This window comes from Athene noctua, chromosome Z (assembly GCF_965140245.1).
Source record: "Athene noctua chromosome Z, bAthNoc1.hap1.1, whole genome shotgun sequence".
Lineage (NCBI taxonomy): Eukaryota > Metazoa > Chordata > Aves > Strigiformes > Strigidae > Athene > Athene noctua.
The window spans coordinates 20,244,332-20,269,367 of record NC_134077.1 but is presented as its reverse complement, the minus strand read 5'-3'; the positions used below and the strand labels follow the sequence as shown (position 1 = coordinate 20,269,367).

The following is a 25,036-nucleotide window of genomic DNA, read 5'->3' as shown; positions in this document are numbered from 1 at the left end:
TTTAATCTTAAAATTATTTAAAATATAACAAATCAACATTTTTTTTCATTAAACAGTCTTTTTTTTTTTTTTGCCAAAGGAAGGCTCCATCTTCCCTTTCCTTTGGGTATTGTTTTTTCTTGACATTCCCTTTCTATGGGTGGAGAACTGTTCTCAGAGTGACAACTTCCTTCCTAGTCTCCCTTCCTTCCTTACAGACTTGTGTCATGCCATGTTGTCCAGCCAGATGTGATTAAATATGAGCTCCCTAAAGGCTGTTGATATTCCTGTGAATTATCCATAGGTTTTCAGTGGAAACTACACTACAGCTGTCTCAAACCTACAAATAAATGTTGGGAACTCCTTGTGAACTGAGTGTAGCCCCATGTAACTCTATGAACTGGCTTAGCTTAACTCTGTACAAATGTGTATTGCCCAGTTCTTACAGTTCTAGCCAAAAACTTAAGGCTGTTTCTTCCCTGCAAGCCCTGCTCAGTAATTCAAATCTTGGTCTTGCCTCTCTCTTCTCCCGCTCCATCGTGTGTGTGTGCTTTTGTTCTTTTCCATGTTGATGAATCTTTTTCACCTTTCTTTCATAGGTGAAGGGTTCAAATCTCTGCAGTATTTTTTCCTGTTCAACTTTGTTACTAGTGCTGTAGACTCTGGCTAACCCTGAAAGCTCTTTGTGTGAGCATTACAGGCGAAGTGTACTTCCCAGTCTTTCACAAAGTCTTGGATGAGCCAGTTCCAGAGCACTTGAGTGATCAGGTTGTTTTCTCTGTATAACTAAAGGGGAGAGAATCTAAATCAGAGGACTGCTGTTTCTTGCTAGTACCTAGCAAACATCACAGAACTTATTGGTGACTAGTCCTTGATAAAATCAACTAGACAAATATTAAAACAAAATAGAGAATCTTAACAGAAAGTAGAGGCACCCCAGTTCTGAGTCTGAAGCATGGGGAACTTCAAGGAATTGTCTTTACAGCTGAAGGTTATGCTTTAGAGGGTATGAATAACAACTGAGCCATTATGATCCCTTAAAATATAAAGTTAACTAGATCAGAAAAGCATCCTTTGTAGGTTACTGCTGGTACTGGCTAGGTGAAAGGGAAGAGGAGGTACACTGTGAAGGAGACAAGGCATGAGAGCTGATCTACAAGACCGAATTTTAGCCTTGTAATCTTTCAGTAGATCTTGGTCACCCTTTCCTCCAGTTTATAGAAGCTAATGAAACTGAACATACATGCATTCCTCAGAAGTTCAGTGTACAGTCACCTGGTCATAGAGATTCTTGGCACCTGTAATGGCAATACTGGCTTGTGATCTATGTTAGTGTGTTTTTTTCTCTTACAGTGAAAACTTAAGGACCATCTGCTTACGTATCTGCAGTGTTGTCTTCTTTCCCTGTAAAGTAAAAATGCTTCTACTTGTTTAGGGTAGGTTAATGTTCAACTAAACACCATTTCAAAAGTCTTCTACTCCACTGCTGGAAAGCAATGCATCATTGCAGTAGGAATTCTAACAGTAATGTAAAAAATGGAAATGGGCTTTTAGTGTAACATGTGTAACCCACTACCAGTTTCTTGTATTCTTTTACTATGGACTGTACAAATGAATTTTGCAGTCACTTTGGTGAAACTGTTCTCATCTGACCCCTTTATTTGCTGCTTTTCCTCTTCTCCCCTTTCCAGAATCTTATGGTTGAAAGTGCAAACATGTTTTTTTAATTCCTACTCTAGATTATACACTTTCAAAGAAATTAAACTGTGTAATTTAGTCAAATCAATCTGATTTAACAAAAAATCTTTTTCTTTCAATGAAACATGTAGAAAGGAACAAAAATGTACGAGAAATATTTAAATATGTAGGCACAGAAAGATTTGGATAACTGCTATTTATGTGAAAGTTCTCAAACTAGTTTTTATATATTTCACATACAGATGACTGTTTAATGGGAAGAAAAGCTTGAATTAAATCTTGAGTTCCCTTCATCTTTGTTTATTAAAAACTGAGGGCATAGCACTTACTGTCAGTAATTCTCCCTAATTAAAAAAAAAAGCCCTCAAGCTTCTGTCTTAACTAGGTTACAGAGTGAGTAATTCTCTCCTGCTGCAGTTACACAACAAAAAAACCCCCCTTCATATTCAAACTATTTGTTTTGCTGGTAGGCTTAAAACACTGCATGTCAAACTTACGGTACTTTCTCTTTTTCATGTATAGTCATTTAATAGATCTCTTCCAGTTCCTAAAGAAATCTTCCTTAAAAAAACATGACCCGTGACTGTAAACCTGTGTACTTTGGTGGGAAGAAATTTGGAATTTTTGAGCTAAGAACTCTCATGTTTGCAAGTGAATTACTGGAGTGTCTTTTTCACTTTCTGAACTGGAGCACTTAGAGTTCAGCAGCTGGTAAAAATGAAACAGCTTGTCCTAATGAAGTTAAATCTAGAAACAAAAAACAAGGCAAAACACCTCAAAATCTTGTTGTAAAAACTGAGCAATATTGGCTCAAAAGGTTGAGCTGGAAGGCTGAAAATGTAATTGAATGAAACAGAAAAATTCTTGGTGTTGAGTTGTAGCAGCTTCTCTTGGAGAACAGAGGTGTTTGTCTTAAGTAGTCAACTTGTGGAAGCTGCTGCTTAAGTTAACCATGAGGATGTGATATATTTTCCGCATGTGCAAATCTGGTGACCTGTTTGAGAAGATAGGATTGTATCAAATAGGTAATGGCTTTGCCACTCCATCATCCTGACGCTGGGCATGCAATAGCAGAGATAAAGACAGGAAACATGGCCTCTGATGTACATTAGTGGAATCCTGCCATGGCCTCGAGTGGAGCTAAAAATTGGCTCCAGACATGTGAACATTCAGCAGTGTCCTTTGATCTGAGTGAACTTTCAGAGTTCTTCAGTGTGTGCTGTGTATTTGAAAGGCTGTGATTCTGTTACAGCTACTTCTGCCATTTTCATTCTGTCATGTTCCAGCTCCTTTTCAATCATTAAAGCAGAGGAGGGAGAGATCTTTGAGATGCTGTTGATTTGAAGGTAAATTGACCTACTCTATGAAACTTTGTGCTTAAGGTTGAACAAGCATAGTGCCATTTGCATTTTTGTTCAGTTTTGTTATACAAGATGGTAAGCATCTGCTGAAGTCCTTTGGTGCATCAGCATCCCTGGTTGTTAACATGTTAAGTGTAGACAGTCCTTAGGATTTCAGATGTTTTGTGGAAAAAATTACTCTCTGCTCCATATGAGGCTTTAAATTCCTGACAAAATGTCTTCTGTGACCGTAGCAATTTTCTTAGAAGAAAAGTTGGGAGCTGGAGCATTAGGAAGCATGTACACAGCTTCAATATGCACTTCATGAGCTTTTGCACTGTGATTTAGCAGCTCAAAGAAGGGACCAGGGATTACAACTCTGTTCCTAATGTTTAAATCTTGATGTCTTGTCTTCTAATGAAGTATATAGGAATAAGCTTATTTAAAACCCCTTTAAGTGATTTATGTGATAGGTGTCTTAAGCATCACCAGAAATCAAAGCTGTCTCACATCATCTGAGCTTCTCTGAAATTTTTTTTTGTTCTCAATATGGCAGTTTGTTTATATCATGAGATCTTTTCTGCTTCAATAATAGCACTTACCATTAATTTATATATAATGTCTATATGCAGAATTGCATATTACATGGATGTTGGGGAAAATACAGTTTAGTTTGCCCTTTTTAACCTTATTTTAAACCAAAATGTATCTTTGCTATTGTTTGTGGATTTAGCAATTCTTGGAGCATTGCCTAATTTATCCAATGTTAATCTACTACTTGCTCAGGGGAACAAAGGAAAGGGGGAGGATGAGAAGGTAGAGTAAAATGACAAACTTTGATTTCCTGAGGTCATTGCTCCTACAAATGTCTATTCCCTAGATGATTCTTGTCAGAAATAAGTTAGACCTGAATGTAACTGTCAGAGGTCTTGATGGCTTCTTTGGAATGTCTACCAGTATAGTGGAAGTGAATTGTAAGAGGAGGAGTAGGTAATGTCACACAGTGTAAATTCAGAGACCCAAGTCTCAGTTCCCATGTCAGTAAATTAGTTGCTTTCAATGCAGAAATCTTCCAAAGCATACAAAGCTGTGTAAATGTAACTCTTAAAGTATAGATCTCATTACCTTGAGAATGCAGTCCATTCAAAGTGTCTGTATTTCCCATTGGTGTGTCTGCAGATCTCTTGTTCCCCTTACTTGCATGAAAACTACTTGCATGAAATTTTTAACTCCTTAACTACAATAAAATCTGTATGTATTTTTGTCTTCTCTGTAAACACCGACCAGATTACAGTGTACAGAACAAGGCTGGTAATTCAGATACATTTCAATGCTGTGAGGTGGTGGTGAAGGAGGGGGTGCAAAAGGCAGCTTGCCCTCAAATAACTGTTCAGTCATGTGAGTGGCAAATGCTTTTCTTAAGCGTAATCTTGGTTCAGTGTGTGACAACTCACTTTACTGATGGAAGGACTTTGAACTTCATATTTTCTTAACTTCTGTATCTGGTGGGCAACATCAGAGTCTTTCTGAAATAGACTTCTGGAAGAGATAACAAATCCCGTTTATAGAAATGTAAGTGTATACATTGCATGATACTTAGGAAATTCGAGTTTTGCATGTTTGGTAGCTTCCTCCATGCATGTTTAAAAATGATTTTTTTTCATTTAACCACATGTATTTCTTGTTTTTGTTTTTTGTTTTCCTTCCCCCAACAGCTGGCTTACCCCTTGGTGTTCTAAACTTGGCCAAAATAAAACCGTATCAGAGAGGCTTTTTCTGTAATGATGACAGCATCAAGTATCCGTTCCATGACAGTACCATCACATCCACTGTCCTCTACACAGTGGGGTTCACCCTGCCCATTTTCTCTGTAAGTAGCTAATCTATAGGGAGTTTTGGTGATGGGAATAAAATGTGTGCCTTTCAAGAGTTAAGCACTGTGACTGAGGTGAAGACAGTCTGTATAGGCAAGATCCCATATGTGTATAGTAATATGCATGTGAAAGATGCTGTTGCTACTTACGTTTGCACAGGAAATCTGGGACTAATCTCTTGACTGCTAGTATTGCTAATCTCATTTGTTTTAGGAGCAGAAAAAAAATGGAGATGAGAATTTAAACTGTGTTAGTCTAGGCTCTTATCACAGGGGATAAGAATGCTACAAGCTTCCAAAATTCTGTGGAATAAAATACATCTCTTGTTCAGAATAGGTTAGTCTGATGGTTTAAACACTTGTGATGTTAAAACTGGCACTGTAGTGGAGTACAGAAACCTATAACTAATGACTGTTGCTTCCATATACTTTCTACAGAAATAAGTCTAATTTGCACTCAGTGTGTTGTCTTAGGTTTAGAAAAAAATGTGGTGACTCTTTAAACCCTTCAAAATGGGATACAGAGGCTGAAAATCTAGTTGCCTGTAAAAAAGAGAGTCAGTGTTTTCAAGACCACATGATTTTTACAAAGAACAATTTAATTCTTCAGTAGGCTTTTCTAACTGTTTTATCCATGTTTGCATCTGAGTTTTTAGTAAGGTTTGAGCTGGTTTAGAGAACCAAAATTTAACTATTCAGATCAGTCTTGAACCTGAAATTGCATCTTCTTGTTTCTGCCTGCAATGGTTGCATTAGAGATGGCCATAATTGGTCTTCTGATAAATGTATATGCTAAACTAATAAGTGTATATTAAGTTGGTTTATGGATGGAAGCTATTGTTTAAAATGAATAAACAGAAAACTGCAGAATCTCTACATGTGGTACTCTAGTTTTCCATTAAATGCTTATTTATTAAAGCTTGCATTAGTCCTGTGCAGTGAGTAGATGGTAGACAAAACAGTCCACTTTTGAGGGAAACAGTCTGAAGTTTGTAATTTTGTACTGATATATATCTTACAATTTCAGGAAAATTAATTTTCCAGTAGAGTTCATGTGTACCTTAACTGGTATGTTCACAGGCAAACTAGCAATTGCAGGTCTGTGGAAGTTTGGACTTTTAAAGAGGCATTTCAGTTGCAGTTAGATAATCTATTGAATTGCTTGATATTTTTATCTTCTATTTTTAGATTAGAAGAAGTTGTTCCTGTAATAGAAAGTCAGTTGAGAATGTGGGGGAGGGGGGCTCTAAAGCAGTGGAGAAACACCTGATTTACAGTTAATTTACTTAAGAGTGTAAACATCTAAGGAGTTGGACTGCTATTGTAACTTTAGCTTCCAAGGTATCTAAAATTATAACCTAGGATTAGACTTGTCACTGATTCCAGTCTATTCTGATATTTTTTTTCCTATTATAATCTTGTAGGATTTACACAGTGAATTTTTATTGTTTGTCTTTGTGCAGGGGATCAAGTATATAATTGGAACAATCAATTGTGGCTTCTATGTTGAGACACTAAAAAAAAAATTCTAAAGCATTTGTAGTTCTGTAACGACAATACAGGCTATCCAGATCAGTTTTCTTCAGTCTGACCATTTTACAAACCTTAACACAGATTTTTCTGGAATCTAGTGAGAAAGTAATCACTGTAGTGTGTATATTACTGTTCTGTGCACTTATGTTAATCTAACTGGCTTTCTTGGTCACAGTATTACATTGAGGGAGTTCTTCAGCCTCATGTAATAGGTGAGAAATCATTTATGGTTACTGAAAATGTAGAGCTAGGGTGAGGTGTCTAGAGCTAGGGATGTTAAGATCTGTTTTTTTACAATTTACTGAGTTGAAAGTGGGTTCCAGTTGTGAATGCTTTCTAGCTTTAAGCTTGCCTTTATTCAAAAAGAACAGGGAAAGTTGATTAGTCTGGGAGCAGAAGAATCTGACATTCCAATTTGTTTTGGACTGACTCAATGGAGGCTTGAAACTTTTTCCAAAGCAGCTTAAGTTTTTGGAAGTAGCATGTTCCAGAGTCAATATCCTCAGCAGGGTCACAGCTGGCTTGTGAAAGCTTATTGGGCAGTGATACTGATTATCCCACATCTAGTAAAAAATGTTATCCTGACTTTTGAGATGTTCTTGACGGGAACAGGCTTCTCAATGAAGGAATTGAGAGTAAAAATTCGGTCAAATACTGTCAAATAAGAGTTGATAAATTGCTCTTTTGTGCAAACTTTTTCCCTAATCAAAGACTAGCTTGAACAGGATACTCCTTCCTAAGAAGGACTTACACCTCAGCTTTGTCACATCACAAAACAGAAGGAAGGACTTGTGGTAGGAAGCTGAGGGAGGGAAAAGGAATCAGATCTACAACATGAAAAAAGAGAATGGTTAATTAGGTAGTAGAGTAGTTATAACCCTTCCCTTTAGCATTCAACAATGTACAGGTATTGCTGATGCAGTTATTTAGTCCTTAGTCCCTAAAGCCTCATGAAATCTCAGCAGAAATGCTCAAAATATTATTATGCATATGACCCTGCTGCACTAACAGCTTGCTTGTCTTCAGAATGCAGTAAGAAATGGCCTGGACAGCTTGCTTTATAATAATAAAAGGTCTTGTCTGGTTCACTTGATGGGGTAGGCCCCTAGTGGAATATAGAACACCTTCAAAAAGAATCCCAAACAAACCAAACATACAGCAATGAGTAAGGCATAGAAATTTTATTAAGAAGTCTCTCTGTGCATAAAAAACTAGGCTGCCCGAACATTTACTTGTCTTCAGAACATTTTGTGAAGATTTACAAGACATGTTAGAAACTTGCAGGGATCTTCTTTAAAAAAAAAGTTTCTACAATTCCATTTATAGCACTGAACTCTTTCTGTTCCCACTGCCACCTTTCATCAGAAAATAAAATGTCTGGGGCAAACTCATGTTTATTCTTTTGCAAGTGCCACTTCATAGTTTGATACTTCATAAATTTCCAAATTGTTTTCTGTGTCTGGATGTTAAGCATAATTTTGTATTAGAATTTTTGGAGACTTACACTTGAGCCTTGGTAGTGCTCCGGAAAAATGAATCTCTTTTGATGTCTAGGCCAGTGTCTGGAGCAGCACACATTCATGATGACTGACATCTCAAGAACCCCAGAAGATTCTTCTGATGCTTCCACCTTCTGAAGTCCTTTCAGAGATGCTTAGAAAGTAATTCTGACTAGTCTAAAAGTCATGATTAGTCAGGGGGCAGTGTCTATAGATTGCAACTCTAGGAATATTTTGAAATTAATCTCTTAAGTAGATGTTTTTGGTCTGGCATTGTTGATCTTTAGCTGTCTGCATGAGATTGGCTCTTCCATGTATAAATGACAGATTAATGTCAGTGTCTTGCTCTTGCAGCAAGGTCCAACCATGCCTATTTGCATGTGCCTTGTTCCATTGGTCTTTTCTGGTGACCTCACCTCCAGATCAATTTCCTCTTCCTCCAGTCATCTTGCTTCTTAAAACTGCTGTCTTCAGTGACGCTCATATAGCTATTCTTAGATCAAAGGGTAGATGTGATTGAGGGAAGGAGCAAAGGAGGCCTCTCTGAAGCATCCTTCTCAGCAAAGGAGCAGAAGAATGGGAGCAACTCAAGAGTTGCTGAGTTTCATCTGCTGCTCATGCTAGGTTCTGAGCAGGGTTTCTGTAGTTGCCTACCAAAGCTTTGTCTTGAGCAGAGGTTCAGGAGGTGAAGGGACACAATGCACTGGTGAGTTTCTATATGATGGATTGATTCATTAGAGGACAAGTGTTCAGTTCTTCTAACTCAGCCAAAGTGCCACATGGAGTTTGTGGGAACAAAGTAGTTTGCCACAGCTGTTGCTGCTAAAACAGGTAGTGCAAATGCTGATGTTCCTGACAAGGGGAAGTGTTCAGTAGTAGTACAGGGTTTTGACTAAGTCACTTCTCTGGGATGAGCTCTGCAGTTTGTGACTTCTTTCAGAGAAAGGAATGTTACGTACCTGTAGGACTTAATTTCTCCACATTAAACACATCCAAAATATATTTAGGTTGTCAGGTCTTGTTGTCTTCTACTTCAGAAAACCAAAACATTCTTAGTTTGATTTGGCAAAGGCTAATGTCTTCAGTATTGTGATGCCTTCCCTAAAGGGACCTATGTAACTTTGCTTCTGTGCCAGCTTTAATGTGTTAGGCATTAAACTTAATGTTCTCAGCAATGTCTCCTTCTACCATGTGCATTGATGTTCTGACTGTAACTTTTTCTACAGATTAGCACAATCATACTTTGGAGGCAATCTCATTTATTTTCTGGCAAAAGAAACTAATCTTTTATGCTTTGTTTGTGAAAGAGGTACATTTTGCAGGGAAAAGTTTACTGGAAGGACCTATTTGATTAATAACATAAGCACTCGTTGGGCTGGTTCATATGCTTCTTGAGGGACAAATATAGCTACTGCTGTGGTAAAGCCTGGTAAAGCAGGGGACTGTAATGAAACCTGTTGAGGACTATTAAATTGGTAGATGTGCACTTCATTTTTCTGCAGCAGTGTCAAAGCTTTATGGCCCACTGTTGATAGTTTTGCAACTAATCAAAATTAAACCTGCTGTTTGACACTAAAGTAGACTTTTGCATCCTTTAATTTTCAGGTTATGTATTTTATTATGCTCGAACAAGACTTTGCCTCTTACCTGGTAAAATTTTTGAAAGGAGGATGATGTTTTATCTTGTTGTTCTGGTGTATTCATGGCACTGGAAATCTTTTTAGGCAGTGCTGTTGAACTTCATAATCTGACATGAGTTCTACTTGATACTAACTGTTTATACAACCCATGTTTACATTATGTGAAGGGTTGCACGGGGTGATGCACTTTGCTTGAATTGATGAGTAATTACTGGGTGAGATCACTGCTGTGGGGGACAGATGCTGAGAAATGACAGTTGCTGCATCCAGTTTTGGCCCCACTTCTGCCCTGTCCATGGCAAGCAAGGGTGTTCTGGTGGGCTTGGTTTGAAGTCAGATGAGGAAAGATCTGAGAAGTGCCACTTCCAGTTTGATACTCTTACCAGATGCAGTTCAATTTGAATAAATTGCAGCTACTTGCTTGTTAAGCCTGTGGACTTGAATATTGTAGTTTTCTCAATCCTTCAGGTACATTTGTTAATACAGTGATGAAAAATGCATGCAGTGTATGACACAGTAAAATAGTTGGCAGCCTGACATTGGAAGGAGCTCCAGACAAGGGCTTTTAAAATGTTGAGTGAAGTGTGGTCATAATGAAGAAAGCCAAGTGGTTTGGAGTTGTTTTTAAGAGGGTAAAACAGAATAGGGAAAAATGTAGGGAGAGGGAGTTGCAACTTTAAATATGCGAGTTTGTCATCTAAGCAAAAAAACCCCCAACCAGTCTGTGGCATGGATTTTTTTCCTTAAGTCTCATACCTAGTTACTAATAACTTGCTATTGACATCCAGGACTTAAAACAGACACTCAAGGGGGTGGCAGAAAAGGGAAGGGACTGCACCAGAAACCAGAGATGAGCAACAGGGAAAGTAAGTGGAAGAGAGGGAAAGTTCCTTTTTGGCTGCCTCTTCTGTTTCCCTTCCTCTGGCTCACCCCTTTGTATCTCTTTCTCTTCTGCCTTGAGCAGTGAAATGCTCATGCAGAGAGATGGTTTTTATCCATATTTTCTGGAGAAAGCTGAATAACAAAATGCAGCCATTGATTTTGGTGAATTGTAGAGTGATGGTATATTTCTTGTTAGGCGCCCTCCTAAACTGTAAATCTCCTGTAATTTCATTTTAAGAAATGTAAAGTAACACTGTTGTGGTAATGAGGAGAAGCTGAAGTCTTAACTTAATCTGCAATGAGCTGTATAATACCATAATCAACCCCCGTGGAATGTGAGCAGTTATACAGAGTAATACTCAACTCAGAAGTTTTAACTAAGCTTTCACAAAATGTTTTTTTCAGGCAGGATTTCTGGTGTTGTACAAATGAATACTATGGATGTTTTTTCTTGATGCAATTAGTAATCAATCTCTACAGCATATTCATGAGATGTTAATTTCTGCTGTCTATCCATTTCTGGAGGAGACTTAAACCTCAGATACTACTTACGTGTTTTTAATAAGTCTAGGTGTCACTTCTGGTTTAAAGCTACACTAATGAAGTTGGCATTAGACAATAGCATGAAAATGTGAAAATGGTGCTAGCTTTTTCTTGAAGTGCTGGGAGAAAAGAGCAACATCATTCAAAAACAGTTTTGTTTCTAAATTCAGAAGAAAGACTATTGATACCCACTGCTTAAACACAGATATTTAAAGCTATTTTGTCTGAAACATATCCACTGTTTCCTGGCGTCAATCACATCTATTCTCTTCCTCATCCCTTTAATAAACCATGAGCCTGAAGTACTTGGGCTATAAAGGCAGCATTTAAATTCATTTGATCTGTACATTCAAATGATTACTTCACCAAGAAACTGAATAGTCATGGGATTAGATGAGGAAACCTTAAATATATAAATAAATCATTGAAATGTGAGAAATTGACAGTAAGAGTACGTGCTCCCTGTCTTTAAGAAGGGAGGAAGGTACCAAGTAGAGCTCTCCAGCAGTCTGGCCAGTGATAGTGATTTATAGTGATAAATGCCCTGGAAGAGAGTGTATGCAGTGACACAGCCAAGTAGGGTACTCAGAGCAATAAATACAAAAGATGGCAATAACATGGCTAGTGAAATACAGCTTAGATCAATGTCAAGTCATATCCTTCCTGAGGAGAGTGGGAAGGACAACTTGAGGGTGACATATAATGTGATGTTCTTTCTCTTCACCAGAGTGGTAATGATCAGCTTTTAGTTCTGTAGAGATCAACTCCATGCCCAGTAACAGTGTAGAAACTTAATCAAAATTAGAAACATGGAAAGAAATAAGCCTGTTATACAGGACATTTATAGAAAAAACCTCATCATAACTGATTAGAAATCACTTCAGCCTGTGAGGAAATACAATCCATTATACTGTGTGAGTCAGACTATTGGACAAGTATACTATAATTGTGTAAAATACTTAGTCTTATCAGTTGAGCTACTTGTGTTTCTACCCCTGTATTTGGAGTGAAGGGCTGTTTCAAAAGCTTGTGTATCTCCCTCGCTATGAATGTCTTTATTGCCAACTGTATTTGCAGCTCCTTAATTCTTGCTGGTTGTTGAAGTATTGCTCTTTTTTTTTTTTTCCCCCGATACCACTGCCTAAGCAATTAGCTGATTCACAACCCTTACATTCTGTTGAACTGTGCAAAACTCAACTTTTCCAGCTCTTTGAGATGAGGAATGTACCTTAGCTGTCCTCTCTGCATGTAAGGCAGTTTAATGAAAAATAAACATGTTTTCAAGTTCTGTTTGAATGCTGTTTCAGCAGAAATTCTTGTTGGGTGGCTGGAAGTGTTAAAGCCTTTGGAAAGACTTTTCTAATGGTCTGTTATGTTGATGAACAACAACCATGGGAAGCAGTCACTATTTTCCCTTCCTGTTTTGAACTGACAAGCTCCCAGCTTGTTAGCGTTGTTTAACCTCCCAAGTACATGACTGAACTCATTACGGCACAAATCTCCATCTGTTTTTTTGCTTCAGTCTTTAAGAGTTGTTTTGCAGGCAGAACTGCCTGACCTTGATCTTCCACAGTATCAGAATTGCCAGCTCTGTTAGCAGTACATCTACTGGTTATTCATTAATGATGCTGGCATAGGCACTGCATACCACTAGCTTGTTGGCTTTATCCTTGAGATTACCCTACTGGTAACCTAACCTCTTCCCAACCTTATAATTCCTCTTAACATACCTGTTGTCATCTTTCCTATAGGCAATTTCTTCACTGTGTTACAATTGACTTGGGAAATGAAGTATACGTTAGGGATGTTTTTGGTAATGTCATATGGGAAGTATTTGGTAGAGAGCCTTTGATGATCCTCTGCCATCTCCACTTAAAAGGAGTATTTAAACTCCCCAGTTGCTTCTTCTAGTTTCATGTAAAACTGAGACCAAGTAATTTTTACTAGTTCTTCTTAAGATGCCAAACTCTGTCCTTAGAAATTGTAGCTTGTTTAGGGGGGAAAAGGGTAATTCTAGAAAAAGAAGGGCCTTTCTTTTAACTTACTGTGGCAACACATGACTATGGCAGATGAGCAGGATTTCTTTTCCCAGAGATCTGCTGTTGAATCTTTGCTGCTTTTCCTGAGAAACTACTTTATAGACTTCTATGTGGATAAATCTTTGGACAATGAAGCACACCACCTCCTATACTACCACTGAAACTTGTTCTTCATTTGTATTTGGGAAGTTAAAGACCTTGATGCTAATGATAGTTGTACCATTATAAAGACAAATATCACTTAGTCTCTTCAATAATATCCAGTCCTGCTACCATGATGCAAAAACTTATTCCTGTCTTCTGAAATTGATACCTCTTGGGGTGAAAAAGTAACATGTCTATCAGAACTGTAGGGAAACGCTACTGTTGTACTTGCTAAGAGGCTTTGCCTCTTTAATCACTTACGCCAGTTCTTCTGCTTGTTTGTCCTGCCTGTACTAATGAAAAAGCCAAACTATTTTTCCCTGTCTCTGCATTGTCTTTGGGGGGAGAGGGGCTTGCACTGCAGGAAGTACTTAAGCTATATATTTGAAATAACTTTGATTTTATTTCACAAATAGTTTGTTTTTTTAAAAAAACACCTTTAAATCCATCAAAACCAGACCTTGCAGATTCATGTAAAACAGAACAAAACCCCTAAGTATTTTGAGATGTTTTTCTTAATGGCATCACATGACAGGAACAGTAGGAGTTGTGGCTCCTCTGGTTTGACTCCTACTTTTCTCCCCCCTCCCACCAGCTAATAGTGAAGCCAGTCCATGTGTCTTTAAAACAAGTAAATTAAACCTGTATGGATTGTGTTCTGAGGGAGTAGGTATTGGCACTGGAGAGTACTTCAACTGAAAAGACATCAAAAGCCAGTATTGGCGTGATTTTTCAGTCTAACTGCCTTGGATTGAGCAAAAGGTAAATTACAAATGTTGTAGTTCTGTGACTTTAGTTTTCAGTTTAACAGTGTTAAGTTAATCTGATCAATCTTACTGTAATATGTTTTTAAAAATTAAAACTTTTATCTTAAGCTTTCGTGGAGCACGTCTCCTTACAGCACTGAAACATGCTGACAAAGAGGTGGTGGAATTACTTTTAAAAAATACATTATACAGTTGGGGGAATCTGAAGAAACCCTTCATGAAGTTTACTGTATATGCTTTTTTAGCAGTATTGTTTTCCAGTGCATAGATCTTCCAACTGTTATTCAAACCAGATACATAGAATTTTAAGGCTCATACTGTCTTACCTAATATTATTGGTTAAGACTTCAGGAAACTGTTTATAAAGTTCTCTTTCTTAATTATCAATGTGGGATTGGTTTCAGGTAGAAGTAGAAAAATTATGAGAGATAAGGCATTTTAATAACATATTTTAGCTGGTTCTTACTTGTTTAAAAAACCCCCCAAACTTAGAGTTGTTTGGTATTTTGTTTGCATGATCTTGATATAGGAAGGTGCTGCAAGCAATTAGACTAATTACGTAATAATTTTGATATTGCTGTAGAGTGAGCACACGTTTCAAGCAGCTTCTCTTTACATGGAAAAGCACATGCTCTTGCTGCATGATGGACTTTGTTCCCATTATCTGCATACCATTGCTTTCCATGTCTGATTTAGCAGGAGGTAATTACATTAAAAAAATCCCCCCCCAACACTTGAAGAACCCCAGCTGAAATATTCAGGTATGGGTAGGAGGAAATGAGGAGTAAGACACCATGACAACATTATTCATAGAGCAGGTCTTTAAAAAGGATGATGCAGAGCTGGTGATGTCTGTGACATCACCTAACTATGATTGCAAGTATTTGTGGCAGTGTGCTGAAGCTGTGATGAGGTTTTTCTAGGCTAGACTTAATTTTGTGAGCAACTGCTTTACCATAATGATTAAAACTTACCTACTCTAAAGCAAACCTGTAAATAATCAAGAGATTCTTATTTGTGTGTGCCTCATGCTCCACTTGTGGAAATGTAAAAAATATGCTTAAATATACAGTCTTCAATCTTGGTGTTTAGTATGTGTGCAGGGCAAAGGATGAAGCTTTTAATCAATACATACTTTGTAGAGTAAATGGTCTTGGAAACACACCACGGCATTATGTTGACAAGTCACCATCCCTCACCTTGACTGCACACTGCTTCTGCCTCCTCCCTTACACAAGTTAGTTAAACAACTGATTACATATTGTGACATTGTCACAATACCAATGCAAGGGGAGGGCAGAAATGAGGTCTTGTCTGCAGCACTTTAAAAAAACCCTGTTGTTCATACTATTAGGAGAAAGCAACGGGGATTTTTTTTCCTGGTAGGAAGGGCTATGTTTTTGCACTGTACTGCAGAGTACTGCTCCAGGGCTCTGTGGTGGCTCATGTCTGAATGGTTCAGTGTTTTGGCGAGGCTCTGGCTTGGCTCTTAGCCTGTTCTGCTATCCTTCTGCTTTGTTGGTGTGCTTGGACAGCTTCCAGAGCTAGGTCAGTTGTAGTCCTACTAGTGTGGAACTGGAAGCAACCCCCCATCACAATGACAGTGGGTTTTTTGGCCACTTTCAGAAGGGAGAATGCTATAGATTCTATGACTCTAACAGTACAGAAGCTGCATGATTTTTTTGTGACAGCTTAGCTGGAATAAGTGGGCATTATGATAAACCCATAACTGCTTGGTTGTGGAAGAAAGCTGTGTGTCATTTGTCAGAAGTCACTTCAAGGAAATTTTCACTTTTTGTTCTTCTGTGTCTGTTTTCAAACTGAAGCATTCTTTTAAGCAGTCACTTTATGTTTGTGAGGAATGAAATCCATAGCAAATCATTGGTGAAACCATAGTATGTCTTCTTTGAGATGCGCCCAGGAGTCAGGCTAGTTTGAAGGACTTCATGGGTGGAGGTTAAAGTGAGAAGAGGGTTGAAAAGCATCCTAGGTATTCTTTTTTTCTTGTAAGTCCTGACTGTGTAACTTAGTGTTTTTCTCCTCTAACAGTTCTTGTACTGTTTGGTTGGTATCTTTTGCTAATTTCTTTTTCTTCTGTTCTTTCCATGTTTACTTTTGTTTGTACACATTTATGTGGGTGTAGTTGTATATATGGAAAGGAAAAGGTGGATTGTGCCTTGACACTGAGGTCCTGAGGAGAGAATTGAGATTACAGCAACATCTTACTCTAGCAGGCAGGAAGGATGCTTTTTTTCATCTTTCTGATACATTTAGTGGTAGATGAGGATTGTCTACCCCCAGATTTTTGTTGTCTAACTCAGTATGTACTTTATGTGCAATACTGCTGAATTTTGAGAACAAAATCCAGGGTTTTAAGCACTTCAGTGCCATTGTGCTGTTCATTCCTAACTTAAAGAAGATTATTTGTTGTTTTGTTGAACACTTTTGGTAGTCTCCACTTTTTTTTTCCATACAGCTGTTTCTTTCTGAGGGTATTCATCTCTGTACACAAACACATTGTGCAGATAATGTATGCCTGTCAACGATGGAGGATCAGGATTTAAAAATTGATTCTATTAGTTGTAGTAATTTGTATCCTATTAAGCTTTTTTAAACTTTGCTGTTCAAATGACTAGTTTTGGTTAGTGTTGCAGGTCTCTTGAGGTGCAATAGCACAGAGCATTGTGCGCCTTAATCTTGTGTTCCCTTGAGTTTAGGATGAGCCAAAGGCTTCTTCTTTTGTGAAAGAGAGGGGAATAAAATCTCCATGCCCTGAGATTGTAGGGTTTGTGCGGTGACCACATTGTTCCAGGGAACTATCCAATGTGTGTGGAAGTGAGGGGTTCACATGCATGTATAATTTGTATAATTTTACCTTTTTTCCATATCTTCCTGAAAACTCCCTCTGCACTTGCACTCCCTGGGAAGCACCCGTTTTCTGCTTTCATGGAATGTAATTTATGCTCTTCTGACTTGTAAAGCTCTCCAGAGAAGGTATAAAGGGGCAACTGTTGCTCACTGGAATATAAAGGAACAGTCGATAATCGTGGCAGTAGCAGCAGATTGAGCAATTCAGTGGTTGTCACTGAACTGTTTACTCAATCACAGTTTTGGCATGCTTCCATACTTGATGTGCCACAAATGGGTGAGAAATTTCGGATCAAAAAGGTGAAAGGAATCCTGTCCTGCTCTCCTTCATTCAGCAGTCCTTCCTGGGAGCTGCAAAGACAAGGCAGTAGTCATTGGCCAAAGGAAGTGCATAACCTCCTAATTTGCTGCATGCCTGTTCCTCTTTATGCGCTTCTCTTTGGAAATGCGGGGATATAATCATCGCCAGAGTCTGTGTTGCTTTTGTAATGTATTTTTTTTATTCCTTTTTGCTAGCTGGCTTGCCTTTTGCAATTCTCAATTCAAGACGTATCCCCTTCCAGAGAGGAGTTTTCTGTAGTGATGAATCCATCCGGTATCCATACAAAGAGGACACCATTTCTTATAAGTTGTTAGCAGGAATAATTATTCCTTTCAGTATAATTGTTGTAAGTTAAAACTTCTCTTCATTGCATTTGATTTCAGTGGGGGTGGGGAAGAGGGAGGAGGGGCAATCTGTTGATACAGACTTCTAAAACTGTATTCTATAAGATTTCTCAACTTTAAAATAATGTCATTAGACCAGGTGCTAAAGCAGTAGAAATGGTGTTCTGGCAAAAATAACTAAAATGTTTTCTTTAATTGAGGTCAAACTACTAGAATTATAGACTAGAATAATTCAGAACTATGGTGACAATTCCACAGTCTGATCAATAAAAACTTCTCTTACCATATCAGTTAAGAATAACACTAATGTATCTTAAATGACAGTCTCAAACTTTTCTATTTTGGGGAGTTACTACTTTCAGAATGAGTTTACATGACCTATTAAGTTAGATTTTTTTTTTTAATCTGCCACAGAGTCATTGAAAATACTTCTGTGTGGAAGTGCACCAACAGATACTAAGTTCTGTAATAGAAAAATATTGTGGCTTCCAGTCAGAATGTATCAAAAGCATAGCTAGAAAAAAAAGCCAGATATTTCCCCAAAGATCTGAATAAAACACTGGGCCCATTTGTGTTTGTGTTAATGCTAGGGCTCACTTTCTTGCTGCACCCTGGTTGAAAATGGAGTTCTCCTTCCCTCCTTTTTGTACTGTATTAGAGAGTTGGAGAGGTTGCCTCAGCAACTGCCAGTTTGGGATCTGCCTATTTGACCACAGGTTCTAGATCAGTTGAACTGGTTCAAGCATATAGTGACACTGTATCTTTTCAGATTTAATTGCTTACTGTCAGCTGAGCTAGCCTAATAGCTCAATAGCTTGCTGTGGACAAAAGTTGAGGTCCCACTATTACCCTGTATTTTGCTACCTCTGGCTGCTTGTCTGACCCAGTATAAGCTAGTGAAATTCCTTAACCTGACAAAAAAGAGCAGCTTTCTTGAGCTATGTTCAGTGAAATGGCTCTTGGAAGAATACAGTGTCAGTGCTGCAGGCATGTCCTTGGGCATGGGCAGAGGGGAGAGCTGGACCTCATCAATTAACTATTTTGTGTCCTAAGTTTCATGGGACTGCATTTTAGTTCCCACAATGGCACTTCAATGGGGACTTCAAGATCCCTGTCCAGAAGTCCTGGACTTTAGTCCCTGTGCTAAAAAGCTTGAGACTCCATTCATGGCTCTGTTGGGTGACATCCAAGCTCAGCACAGCTACACTTTGAGCAGAGTTAAAACTCTTTTATGCCAAATAAGATTTTTAAGTGTATAAATGTTTATTCAAATATATTTTAGGAATCAAATCTGGAAGAGGAGCAGCTAAATGTAAACCTCAGTAGTGGCCAGCTGTTTCTCTGGGCTAATGAGTTAAAATCAGGAGGGGTTACTATGTCAATCTAACTGGTTTTTGCATAAGGACTGCATGGATTTTTATCTAGGTTCCAACATAAAGGTCAACTTGTAGCTAATGTTTGCTCTCAGGTTGAATTTTTTGTTTTATACTGTAGAAATGTGGGGCTGGGAATCAAAACTGTGACTTACCTAGTTTTTTTCTTGGAAAAACTGCTTCAAAAACTTACAGAAATACTTCTGGAGCAGATAAAACTTTGGTTTTGTCTGTTCTATTAACTGGCAAGTAGTTTATGCTAAAAGATTTTGCCTTTTAAGATAGGACTGTTTTTTCCACCCTGTTACTACCACTGGTAGTCAATATTACTTCAGAGCAATAGTACTTGGTCACAACTGAAGTCCATCTAACCTCATTTCTAGCAGCAACTAAAACAGATGAGGGAGGAAATAAAGAAAAACAGCAAGCAAAGATTGTTTTGCCCTCAAGTACTTTGCTACTAGCCATTGCAGCTCAGGGACTTCCAGAGTCAGAAAAGGCTTCAGTAAATATAGTAATTTTAATGGATGCATTTCCTCTGAATTTATCCAGTCTCCATGTGAGCCTGTATGAACATTTAGCTAACACAGTTACCTTTGTAACATCAGGGATTGTCTTTCAGTTGTGAAGTGAGGCTTTTCTGTCAAGAAATGGTAAAAGCGAATGTTGGTGTCGTCTACTCAGTGCTTAGTCAGATTCTTGAAGATGAATACTCTTTGTCTCCGTCCAGTGAAGAAGCTGCACTGACGTCACGTAATTTTTTTTGTCAGATCAACCAAGATAAGTGACCTCCTTGCAGTGTTCTTTGAAAGGGATTCATTATTAGTCATGGCTGTGATATTTCTGCTCAACTGTCTTCATTAAGAGGTTATTCTCTGGGATAGGTAGATTCTGTATAAGAGCTTACCAACATCTACTTTACTGAAAGCTTTCTCAGCTTTAGTCCATGTTAGTGGTGATTCTCTGCTTCAGTTCATGTTTCAGTATGGTGCAAGGTATAAAACTTCAGTGTCATGCATCTGATGGGATTGTTTTGCCTTAATGTGCAGAGCTGCTGACAGCTACTTTGTATGCCCAAGTGTCAGTGCCTAATTGCTTCATTCTCCAAAGCTTTGCTTTGCTGGGATCCTGGGCTTGTCACTCTTGAGTGACAGATGGAGCCATCATTTAATCTTTACATGATTTTTAAAGACCAGTCTACATAATGCATACAGTCCCCCCACTCACTTGATCATCTGTATGAGCTGAGCCTTTTTGTACAAAATGGACCATTTGGTTCAATATCCAGCCTGTCTGAGCTGAAGTTTTGTACTTGGCTTAAGGGAAAACTTACTTTCTGCAAAAGATAAAGTTGCAGGGAAATAAAATTAAATCTGTTTCCCTATCAACACTTGATACACACTTGATGCATATACCTTGGACATGCAGGTTGAAAAATCCTTGGAAAGTCCTCAGTAATGCCTGTCTCTTCCCACTCATTAGTCTTCTTTTCTCCCCATAGGATTTAATTTTCCTGAGGAATAAGATATTTCTTTGTTTAAATAACTGGCCTTTCACATATGGAAATGAAGTCTAGACCCTTCAGAATAGTCTCTGGCTTCACAAAAACCGATCAACTTAATGATGAAATAGAAAAATTTTGCTCAGCAGTTTAGCTGAAGAAGACTCAATGTAGAATAGAATGTAATAGTGGAGAAAATGCTTCTAATTAGGGTCGTGCCAAGTAACATGGAGAAATGTTACTCTGAGAAGGCTGTGTTTTAATAAACATTCTGAAAATCAACAATGTTAAGTTGAACATGAAGCAGGGTAAGGTAATGGTTTTTTCTTCTACATAAGTGTGTAAAGTTTCGGCATGGTTACTGCTGACTCTTGGAAAATTTAAATTTGCAGCTTAATTTTTGTACAATTCTGAAACTGCATATCTGAGTATTAATAACAGTAGAGTAATATCTTTCTTTTGAAGTGATTATCTTTCTTTAACTGTTGTCCTTATTTCTCTTTCAGATAATCCTAGGAGAGACTCTCTCTGTCTTTTATAATAATTTGCACTCAAATTCATTTGTCAGAAATAACTACATAGCCACTATTTACAAAGCCATTGGGACCTTCATTTTTGGAGCAGCTGCTAGCCAGTCGCTGACAGACATTGCCAAGTACTCCATAGGTAGGCTGCGTCCTCACTTCCTCGCTGTATGCCAGCCCGACTGGACACGAATCAACTGCAGTCTTGGTTACATTGAGAACTTCTCTTGTCAAGGAGACAAAGCAAAAATCAATGAGGGAAGGTGAGTCTGCCTAACCTTGTGTAGTTGGTTGTAAGACCTGTTTCCTAACTTGAGATGATGAGTTTGGTATTGCTGCTGCATTTTTTGTGATTCTAGAGTAAATTTCTTGTAATCAATTTTAAAGTTTGAGCCCTGTCTAGACACTAAGATTTTTTCTAATTTGTGGAAATGTGTTTTATTAACATACAGAAGAATGCATAAATTATTGTGTATTCATTTCTGCTTTTTTACAAATTGTAGATGTTCAATTTTGATTGTCTTCTATTTATGTTTCTGAAGTGTCTATGCATCCCACTAAAGAAGAATTTGAAATCTGCCTTCAAAATTGGATGTGGAATAGCAAGGAAAACAGTTTAGCTTTAGAATGAAAGCAAATAAAAGCTGGATGTGTCCATATAAAAATATGGAGGACTGTTAAGAGAATCACTTTACTTGGTTTTCTTGTTATTAGGCATTTCTTTACCTTAAATCTTTATCTGCTAGTTACTGAAGCAAGGTAACAGGGAAATAAAAGAAGCATCTGACACACTGGAATTTTGTCAGTGTTATAAGAAAAAATGTTCGAATGGAATTGGAAATGTTAAAGTATGTTCAGAATAATTTCTGGTATTGGAGTTGCTTGAGCTCCCTGGAAGCTTGCTTTAGAGAAACTCCTTGCTGTTCTTTTTCCAGGAGACCAGTGAACTCTTTTGGAACTCCTTTCTCTGTGTATGGTTCTTAAATACATGTATATAGGTTTCATTCACTGTCCTCGGCTCCTTGAGCACATGTTTGCTGTGGATCTTCCAGTAGTCCACATGGTATTCCTCAGCAGCCACTGGAAAAATGTTGTGTATTGATTTGGTGGGGGACCAGATCCAGCTCTGAGTCATGCACTGCAGCTGTTCAAAGGTGCCAGGAGCAGTTTGTATTTTGAATGGCTGTTGCTGGTGGAGAAGTAAGTGCATGATGATAGATAGGCAGTAGAGCAGGCAATCCTAAAATGAACAGAACGTCATGCAACAGAGAAACGGGAGTTTGCTCTTTGAGAGATTGCAGTAGAAGAATATGCTTTGTGTGCAGCTTTTTTTTTAAATTACTAATGCTGATAATTGTGCTTAGGAGACTTCTATTTACTCATACTAAGCTATTCTAGACATTGATTATTGGGTGAACTTTCCTTATCTCTGAGTAGTCCTGTAGAGTGAGAATATCCACTAGCAACGTATAACTCTTACCTCTGTTCCAGGAAATGGAATGTATCTAAACACCTGTAATGGTCACTTTCTATATGACTGTCAACTTCAGTTTGGAAAAAGGCAGAGTAAACAATGGAGGTTTTTAATGAAAAATGTCTGTCAGACTTTTAAATGTTAGTGACTTTTCAAAGATCTGACTTGTAGTAGAACAACCTTAACTGAAATAAAGGAGATGCTGCTTCCCCCAAGGTAACAAATTGTATTGGTATCTTATCAGCTTTGCAAATTTTAGTGTAGTGAGTTAGCAGAAGTAACTGCCAGAAACTATATCTTTAGAGTTTAAAAGAGGATAAAATGGTAATTTACAAGAGGAAGGAAATACAGAATTCGTTGTATATTACATTGTGGCAGAGGTAAGATGTTTTGACCTTTTATTCTGCTACTATGTGAAAAGATACTTGTCTAAGTTTCAAATGGAATGAGTCTTTAAACAAAAAGGCACTTCCTCAGGTTCTTTGGAACAGAATTGCATGGCTTTCAGCATGGAACTGTGGGGTCAAAATTCAACTTGGGCATAGCTCGAAGTCTTCAGTTGAATTTCACACAAGTCTAAAAATGCTTCTCTAATGTAAAGAGGGAAAAGGAGAAAATTCAATAGACTGTAATGACTAAAATGGTCATGAAGTAAAATTCTCTGCGTTTTGGGGATGCTTAAAACTAGATTCAGCTTATTCTTAATCGAGGAAGCAGATTTTTGTTGTATGAGAATAACATGGGGGAACAATGGCATACTAATCACCTAGCTTTTGCTCTTCCCTGTGCAACTAGTGCTTTGTAATCAGACTTCCATATTGGAAGCAAGACTTGTCTGTCATCTCTTAACTGAGCTGTTAGGTCTTTATTCCCAGCTACTGTTTTGTTCCCTTTTTCTGTTGTCACTGTTGCTCCCTAGAAAATGACGTAACAGGGCTGTCCTTTCTTGGTCAAAGTTTGCCTTGAGTGATGACTTCACTGTGAGCTCACCTGTGGTGATTCTGCTCTCAGCTGAGATTTTTTTTCATGCACAGGAAGCTGTAAAGAAAAATTAAGTTACTGCATGGTCAAAGAAGGGTAGATTAAAGTGGAACATTGTCCTGTACAGGTGGATGTCATGGATACAGTGACCTAGTAAATCATTCTGGGTTTCCTATGGAAATTAGGTCCTACATCTGAAAGGGTGGTTTCAATGATCTTAGGTCACATACCTACATACCATACACTAAGAGGGAGGGAGTTTGATTGCAGTGAGTTCTACAGCAAGTTGGAGTAGGTCAGTAGGCTCTCAAACAGTAACCCAGAGGTGAATTTCTGGATCAGTCGGACAAAATTACTAGGACAAACTTATTACCATCTACAATCACTTGCATAAGATAAATATGCAGATAGATATTCCAAGAAAGAATGAAGACAGGACAATTATAGTGTTGCATAGAAACCCATATGTTCTGAATTCAACCTATTATTCCTGTGTAGTAGTACAACTTGAGGTTGTGTTTGAATATTTTTAGAGACTCATGCTCAGTTATACTGCCCAAAAGACAAATTTAATCTCTGTTTATATTAATTCATAGCAGGAAAGCAGTGCTTCCAGTGTAAAAATCTACTGTATGCTTCCACTACGCATATTGTACTCGTTTTGTTTTCTCTTCCCTTGTCATCCCTTCTCATTATTCTATATGTTTGGAATGCAGCATCTCTGAGTAAATCAGAGCCCCTGGTCAAAATAAAGTGGATGTGTATTGAAGAGGTGGGTGTAAGACTGAAGTTTCTAGATACTTTAGAAGTGGTACAGAAGTTAGGTAATGAACACTTGTTCCCCTTTTCTCCTAATAGTGAAATTGGAGGGAAAACATTTGAAGTAGTTACTTTTTGTTTTTTCTCACATGAAGATTAAGAAGATTTAAGAAAGATGTGGAACTCCTTGCAGATCTGAGATGTGTAAGTTTATAGATGAGTTCAAAAAACCATTTGGACGAACTTCTAGAAGAATAAAACCAAGAAAACAAACTATGTTTCTAGAAGCCTGTAAGTTATGGTTGGAGGCTGAGTGTTTTGGGCAAGCATCTTTGCATAGTCTGTTCCAGTACTGTTTTATGCAAATCTGATGCTTGCAACTCTTTGCATATGTTTACTCTAACATGGGGACATGAGAGGATGATAATCATTAGTCTTTATTGTTCATCAGTAACAGTATTAGAGTGCATGCTGAAATACATATATGCTTTATCATGAACATAAACTAATGAGACTTATGCTTGATTGTTTAAATTAATAAAGTACTTGTGGATTTTAGTTAGTTTCAGTAAAGTTTTACTTTCTAACTTGAGTTTCATAAGCTAATTCTTACTGACAACTTGGCTTGTATCAGAAATAGTGTGGCCAGCAGGGACAGGGAAGGGATCTTGCCCCTGTATTCAGCACTGGTGAGGCTGCACCTCAATTCCTGTGTTCAATTTTGGGCCCCTCACTACAAAAAGGACAGTGAATTACTCGAGTGTGTCCAGAGAAGGGCAACGAAGCTGGTGCAGGGTCTGGAGCACAGGTCGTACAGGGAGCGGCTGAGGGAACTGGGGGTGTTTAGTCTGGAGAAGAGGAGGCTGAGGGGAGACCTCATCGCCCTCTACAGCTCCCTGAAAGGAGGGTGCAGAGAGCTGGGGATGAGTCTCTTTAACCAAGTAACAAGCAAT

At 38.1% G+C, this 25,036-nt stretch overlaps 1 protein-coding gene across 2 annotated transcripts in view; it reads left to right on the top strand.

The window, feature by feature from the left end:
• Positions 1-25,036, top strand: part of PLPP1 (phospholipid phosphatase 1) — a 65,258-nt gene that overhangs the window by 12,649 nt on the left and 27,573 nt on the right. Inside the window, exons 2-3 of one of the 2 annotated variants that reach the window (XM_074932988.1) lie at positions 17,322-17,473; positions 20,852-21,132. In XM_074932988.1, the coding sequence (XP_074789089.1) occupies positions 17,322-17,473; positions 20,852-21,132 (433 nt within the window). Of the gene's footprint in view, positions 1-4,732; positions 4,888-17,321; positions 17,474-20,851; positions 21,133-25,036 lie in introns of both variants that reach the window. The other variant, XM_074932987.1, reaches the window with a different exon arrangement.